Source organism: Gymnoscopelus braueri (assembly GCF_963280865.1).
Source record: "Gymnoscopelus braueri genome assembly, chromosome: 20".
Lineage (NCBI taxonomy): Eukaryota > Metazoa > Chordata > Actinopteri > Myctophiformes > Myctophidae > Gymnoscopelus > Gymnoscopelus braueri.
The window spans coordinates 36,267,663-36,275,210 of record NC_137622.1 but is presented as its reverse complement, the minus strand read 5'-3'; the positions used below and the strand labels follow the sequence as shown (position 1 = coordinate 36,275,210).

Genomic DNA, 7,548 nt, shown 5'->3' with positions numbered 1-7,548 from the left:
GAGCTTGTTGAGCGGCTATTTTCAAATGGCAAAAATGTATGGCTGAAGTGGTTAATGTATGTTGTGTAATAATAATAATTAAAAATCTACAAAGTAAGTAACTAAAGTTTTAAAATTATTGTAGTGGAGTAAAAAGTATAATATTTGCCTCTGAGATGTAGTGGAGTAGAAGTAAAAGTACTGAAAATTGGAAACACTCAAGTAAAGTAAAAAATATCTCAAAATCGTACTGAAGTACAGTACTAGTAAATTTACTTTCCACCACTGGTGATTCAGTCCTATGTCAGTGATGTTGTGCAGAGCGGAGGACACACATAGTGCTGCTCTGTCTGTCTACCAGCCAAGCCACAGACTGTAAAAAGCATATCGTAGCTGTCAGGGCAGAAACCTCCTATCTCCATATGTTATTTGCGTAAATTAACGCATACTACAGCGTCACACAAAAGCATCAAAAGTAGCAGATCCGCAACGCGTTTCGAGCTTGCAGATCTGCTACTTTAGCTGTTTTTGAATTTGAATCCTGAAAAGTATAACATTTTTGAACATATGAGGTTTCCACCCGACAGAGACGATATTGATTGGTGGAATGGAACTCCTTCACATGCATCTACATCTTTTTCTCATCTCACCAAATACCCTTGAGGGTCAACAGAGTGTCTTTGGTAATGAGAAATGCCGGGGCATCCTCACTGTGAAGGACGAAAAACAATTTTGGCCAGGATGGGCAATAAATGTCCCACTAATGTCCCTGCTGTTGAGATGGCCTCTGCAGGAGGAGGAATGTGCACGTGTGGTCTATCTGCGGCAGTGGAAATGTTACTCTACCGAGGGCCTCTTTGACAAAACTCACAGCGCAGAATAAAGTGAAGAAAGGGTGAAAGAGAGGGGGAAACATGCAATGCAACAGAACATATCAATCATTGGCTTGGCCCCCACAACAACAAGGCACGGCAAGGCAGTTTTATTTGTATAGCAAGGCAATTCAATGTGCTTTACACAGAACAGCAGAGGAAAGGAAACACAAATATACAATGACATTAGGATGCAAAAAACAAAAGAAGTAAAAAAAACAAACAAAAAAAAACAGTTACTGTGCAGAAGAGTCAGAAAAAAGAGAAGCAACTCAATCAAAGCCAGCGGCTTTGATTGAGTTCTTTAGTTAGAAAGAGTCTTTAGTTAGTTGTGTTTTAAAAAAGAAATCAGAGTGGCAACAGACCTCAACAACAACACAGTTTGCCATTGATGCGATTTTCCAGGCAACATCAACATGACGGCGCTATTTCAAGTGTAATCAAAAAAATAATAGGAAAATAATCAAAAATGTGTGCAAATGCGGTTATACACTCTACATAACCTGCTGCTTGCAGGTCAGTCCTTCAGCATACGTGTGTGTGTGTGTGTGTGTGTGTGTGTGTGTGTGTGTGTGTGTGTGTGTGTGTGTGTGTGTGTGTGTGTGTGTGTGTGTGTGTGTGTGTGTGTGTGTGTGTGTGTGTGTGTGTGTGTGTGTGTGTGTGTGTGTGTGTGTGTGTGTGTGTGTGTGTGTGTGTGTGTGTGCGTGCGTGCGTGCGTGCGATGCATAATTCATGAAAAACAACAACCAAGACACACATTTTTAACATTGAAATGAACAGCAACGTGATTCCTCCAAGTGAACTATTACATTTCTTAGTTCATTTTCTCCGCCAGGCTGAAAGGCATGGCCGAGACTGTGTTGCACTCTGTCTGTCTGTCTGTCCGTCCGTCCGTCTGTCCATCCGTATGTGTGTGGTTCCGTCGGTGAACAGCTATCTCTGGCACCATTGGCATGATGGCAGCGAAACTATGCACACACACTCCCTGGATGCCAGAGCAGAACCTCTGCCCCAGATTTTTCACATGGGCCTATTATAGCACCTCCAGGAGGCCGATTTTTGCAAAACAAATATTTTTTATATTACTCCTACAAAGTGTGTCCAAACATCGGCACACATTATCTCTAGTCAAGTGATCAAGACGGATCCGTCCGATTTTTCATATTCCATCCTGATTGGTGAATTCCGAACATTGCTGGCTCACAATAACCTACCTGACCTGGCGGAGACCTGTGCTCCGAGGAGCGCTTTTTCTAGTTTGATCAGATTTGCTGTTTTTTTACAGGCATTGAAGCCAAAAGACCATCGATCTCGGAATCCCCTCATTGATTTCCAGAAGTCATACATATCCAGAATCCCCTCATTGATTTCCAGAACTCATACATGTCCAGTCTGTCAGTATATCAGCTGCATGTGCATCACAGAGGCTGTAGATCAGGTGATGCAGGTCTAATTTGTGTAAAGGAAGGTCATAGCACCATGTGGATGCTGGATCAATCAGACAGATTAATGCAGCCCAGCCTGCTGACATGACGGATACAGACACCCCTATTACATCCAGGTCCTGCAGTCACCAGCCTTATTCAGCTCCACTCAGACTCAAACAGAAAAGAAAACGACTCGACTGACTGCAAAAGGCAAATGTCTACTAGTACTAACAAGATACAGGCATGAGGAAAAAGGGCCTTGTTTGTTCATTTTGGAAAAGGATATCGTCTCGTCTGCAAAAGTAGCAGATCTACAAGCTCAAAACGCATCGCTTCACGCCGCGTTTCGAGCTTGCAGACCTGCTACTTTTTGATACTTTTTTGTGACAAAATGATCCAGTAGGGCATTAATTCACGAAAAAACACACACACAAATGAATTATGGAGATGAGAGGTTTCTGCCCGACAACGATACGCACAGCATCTTGATATAACCACATGTGTGTCGTGTTGCACCAGCAACCAACAGTGTCCTGTTGAAAAAAAAAATACTTTCTGATTTGATGGGAGACAACCACCAACATAGAGCATCATCCTTTAGGGAGAGCCTCTGTGTGACACACTCGTCACCAAGGTTGGACTGTGGAAAATGCCTCAAGAGCAATGAAATACGAACCAGAGCTTCTGGCTCTTTGTGTGTGTGTGTGTGTGTGTGTGTGTGTGTGTGTGTGTGTGTGTGTGTGTGTGTGTGTGTGTGTGTGTGTGTGTGTGTGTGTGTGTGTGTGTGTGTGTGTGTGTGTGTGTGTGTGTGTGTGTGTGTGTGTGTGTGTGTGTGTGTGTGTGTGTGTGTGTGTGTGTGTGTGTGTGTGTGTGTGTGTGTGTGTGTGTGTGTGTGTGTGTGTGTGTGTGTGTGCGCGCGCGCGCGCGCGCGAGAGAAATGGTTGTTTTTAAGCAATGATTAACCTCACGTTGGTGATAGTGAAACCAGGAGTCAGGATTAAAGCTAGTAAGACACCCATTAGCTTCAATAAGGGACAACATGAACAGTAACGTGGTAATCCCTCAAATTGATTATGATCATCAGTGTTCGTCAAGTTACTTTACAAGTTACTTTATATCAAAGTAACTTAGTTACTTTGCTAGTTATTGCATTATAAAAGTTACTAGTTACTTTTGCATTCACTTTTATTTTATTTTTCTCAATATTAATGTATACATTTTCATGTTGCTGCGGCACAACTTTCATCTATTGTAGCTCACTATGATGAAAACTAGTAGATATAGGAAGCATGTATTCAATGGCAACCTGTCAGTATTTTTAGTTCTACCTGGCGTTAAACGCACATTCCATGTTAAATTTGCAAGAAGTAGCTACATTACAGTGACTAGGACTGTGAGGCAAGTACTTTAGTTAGTGCAGTGCCCCTTATCATAGAACTTGGAGGCCAGTCTATGATATCAATACTATGACGACATATTGATGATTTCAGTGATCTCCATATATGGGCATAAAAGGGACACACACAGACAGACAGACAGATACAGAGATCTCCATGAGCATAAAATGGACACAAAGAGACAGATAGACGGACTGAATCTGATACAGACATTTTTGGATTTTCGGTTCTGGTCAACTGACCGTGACACAATTGGGTCTTATATGTTCATATTGTTCAATACATTTGTCTCCAAAACATAGCTGACATCTCTCTGCGTCTTATGCACATCTCTCGCTTTCTTTGTAGTTGTTTTACTTGTAGTTACTTTTTACTTATTTACCTTTACGTATAGGCAATTAATACAGGTAATCTTGAGAACTGAGGTCTCAATCTCAAAAGACCTGGTTCGGACCTGGATGTGCGATAAGTGTGTGGTGGCTATTTGGAAGCTTTGTATAACAGCAGCAGCAGTAGTAGTATAGTAGCAGTAATGTTACCATTGCCATTGTCCTACATATTTTCACTGTAATGTAAATTACCATAAGTGCTACAAAGCCGTGCAGATTTAAATTTAGAAATCACATCTAGTGTGAAGTAAGCGGTGCCTTTGAGTTTATTTCATTGAGCCATATACAGTATGAACAAGAAACAATGTTCAATCCCAACTTTCGGTTTATGTATGTCTTAGTATGATGATGGAAAAAAACTGTTAATTAAAGATCAAAATGGCAGGCTGCTGCGATAGTGTGCATCGTGTGTGCGTGTGCGTGCATGCATGCATGTGCTTGCGTGTGTGCACGTGGGTGCGTGCATGTGCGTTTGCACTTGGCCTAATCTGTGTGCCTGCATTTTCATCCATGCAGTTCATGGTAACTCATACAGGATACAGGATAAGAAAGTGAAATGAGAAGACATAATTGGAAGGGGAACATACAATTGAAGATGATAAATGGGTTCTCTCTCCTGATTGGATGAAATTGGTGTCCCGCCCGAACGTGTATTTTCGGTTTACTAAAGAGCTGGAGAGATGGGGAGACTCATCTTACTTAAGAAACATTCTATATAGCATTTATTAGAATGGAGCTATAACCTTTATCCAAAAAATATCTAACAGTTAAGACTTTTTCAAGTCATTTTCCATATTCCTGATTTAACAGCATGTCAGAAAGAGGCGACCTTTTGTGACTCTGAGCAGCGTCATTACAGTGCGCTAACAAAGTATATGACCATTATTGAACAGCCTTTTTCCCCTGGATTTCTTTCCAGTCATGTGTGGAGCTTAAGCTAGACACCTCCTGGCTTCCGCCGCTCGGTGATGGCATGCTTGAAGAACTCGTAGACGGACCAGCAGATGGCCGTGGAGGGCACATGGTATATGACCCTGGCCTGGACGCCCTTAAAGAAGGCCGGCACGCCGCCGCCCGTCCTGTAAACCGTCCGAAAGGCCTGGCCCAGGCCCGAGACGTAACGGGACGAGGAGGTGGCCGCCGTGTCCGCCGCCGCCGCCGCCACGACGGCTCCGACCCCTCCCGCAGCCGCGGACGGGGCCTGAGCCCGGATGACGTGCACGGCACCCAGGGGCTCCTGGGTGTTCAGCAGGGTCTTGCACACGTCCAGGGGCGTGGTGACCGAGGCGGCCACGGCGCCGGCCAGCGCTCCGGACGCCAGGTGGGAGGTGGGGTCGTACCGCCGGCGGGGGTTGAGCAGCTCCTGCAGGTGCTCGTAGGTCACGAAGTGGACCGCCTGGAACGGCACGTTCATGGTCAGCTGCGTGGTGTAGCTGCGGTAGAAGGCGGCCGGACCCTCGCGCTTCAGCACGTCGCGGACGCAGTGCAGCGCGCCGCGGTACGGCGAGTTGTACACCTGCATGCGCTGTTTCACCACGTCCGCGGGGTTCATGACGGCGTCGTGCAGCAGCGTGGCCACGCAGCCCGCCGCTCCGTTAGTCACGTGGCTGTTGGCGCCGGGGTAGACGGCGTCGCTGTTCAAGGACGCCTTGATCTTCTCGTAGCACGCAAAGTACACGGCGTGGGCCGGCCCCGCCCCGGCCGCCATCACGTTCAAGCCCCTGACGGGTCTCCACGCCCCTTCGGTGCGCACGATCCGCCGCAGGGCGTCCGTCACGCTGTGGTAGCGCGCTCCGGGCTCTGGCCTCAGGCTCTGCATGCGTGTCTTCACGAAGTCGACGGGGTACATGAGGCAGTGTTCCATGATGCCGGCCACCGATCCGGCCAGCATGTGGGTGCTGGTGGGCACCCCTTCGGGAAGCCCCTCGTAGTCTATCTCGCTAGGCCCCGCGACAGAGTGCTCGCTGCTCGGCGGCGTGTCCAGGAACCGCCCACCGGGCCATCGAATGTCTGCCACGGCGGCGCTTGATGCCGTGCTGTCGACGGCGCTGGTGGAGGTCTTCTCACCAGGAGAAGAAACCATGGGAACAAACGGGCATCGAGGCGCGTCATGAATCTGCCTCTCGCTGAGACTGGCGTTTATTTATATATACTGTCTGCCGAGGATGCTCTCGTCATCCCAATGATGTCACAATGACTCAGCCATCGCCAAATATGGGATTACAGGTCAGATGTGCACAAATATATGGGGTCCATGATGTCATACTTCACTCCCAAGTAGTCCAATCGTCCATAGTCCAACAGTGGTTGGGCAACCGTGACAAATTACATTTACTCAAGTACAATACTTGACTAAATGTACTTAGTTACTCTACACTGACCATGACAACTCGATATTAAAAAACCTGGATGCCGTGAATTCCATTTTAAAGTAATAGTTCACCCCAAAAATGACTAATTTTCAATCAATTATTACATACCCCATGAAACCTTTTTGTTAAATCATGGGTAGAGCATTTCCTGGTTTTATTCTGCGCGAGAAAAGACGCCAGACAGGGAGAAAATGTTTTCTGCGATCGTTTAATTCAGCAATATAACTGATTTAAACATAAGGCATAACCGTGACAGCTGTCATGGTTACAACTACTTCAGTGGTCATAAGACAAGGAAAGACATAGTATAACAACTGCCTCATGGAAAGAGAGCACCCTTGACTTTGAGCCACTATGGATGGACATGATGAGATTTGTGCAGGCTTGACACTTGAATGCTTTGCATCATTCCCCACATGATGAACTTCACAAATACTTTGGATGCATGTGAGTGGGGAACCTAATGAGAAAAAGCAGAACAGACTGGCACTGAGACTGCAGACAGCAGCTTGAAAGGAGATTGGATGCCTGCAGGAGGGCTGATATTGCCTGCTCTCACTTACACTGCAGATTTCCTCAAGTCGACACCCAGTTACATTGTGTAGGTCATCTTTTTTGGTGTGTTCCTCCTGGGATGTTTCACTCTCAACGAGCCTGTAGCTGACAACATAATCACTGCAATAAATGATTGAAAGCCGGTAACAAGGCTGCATGACTCCACAACTTCCAATTATGCTGTATAACGTGGGCACAAATAATTGATATCACAACCTAAGTAAAGTGAGAGTCAGGTTACACAAGGTTGATTTGGATTAGAAAATTAATTTGAGCTTTGTTGGAAGCAGGTGCGTGTGAAGTTGAAGCTGTGCTGTGAGTGCTTATTGAAGCAACCTGCTGTGATCCACTGCTGTGAGTGACTGAGATATTAATGGCTATCATCACCCATTTGGGAATATTAATGGAGCATTACATGGTGATATATCTCTCAGCCAAGTATTTGTACCAGTAAGTTAAGTCCAGTTGGAGCATGCTTGTCGCACAGGGAAGAGTAACGGTTGTTGTTTAGTCACTCAAACAGATATTCATTACAGAGCAACCAGAGAAATGCATAT

The 7,548-nt window shown here is 45.7% G+C and overlaps 1 protein-coding gene across 1 annotated transcript; it reads right to left on the bottom strand.

Annotated features, from left to right (window-relative positions):
• Positions 1-5,001: 5,001 nt before the first annotated feature.
• On the bottom strand, positions 5,002-6,000 carry LOC308075669 (mitoferrin-2-like; the record flags this gene model as incomplete). The annotated part of the gene is made up of 1 exon (XM_080415617.1): positions 5,002-6,000. The coding sequence occupies exon 1, from the start codon at positions 5,953-5,955 to the stop codon at positions 5,002-5,004; it is 954 nt and encodes a 317-aa protein (XP_080271743.1). The 5' UTR covers positions 5,956-6,000.
• Positions 6,001-7,548: the final 1,548 nt, after the last annotated feature.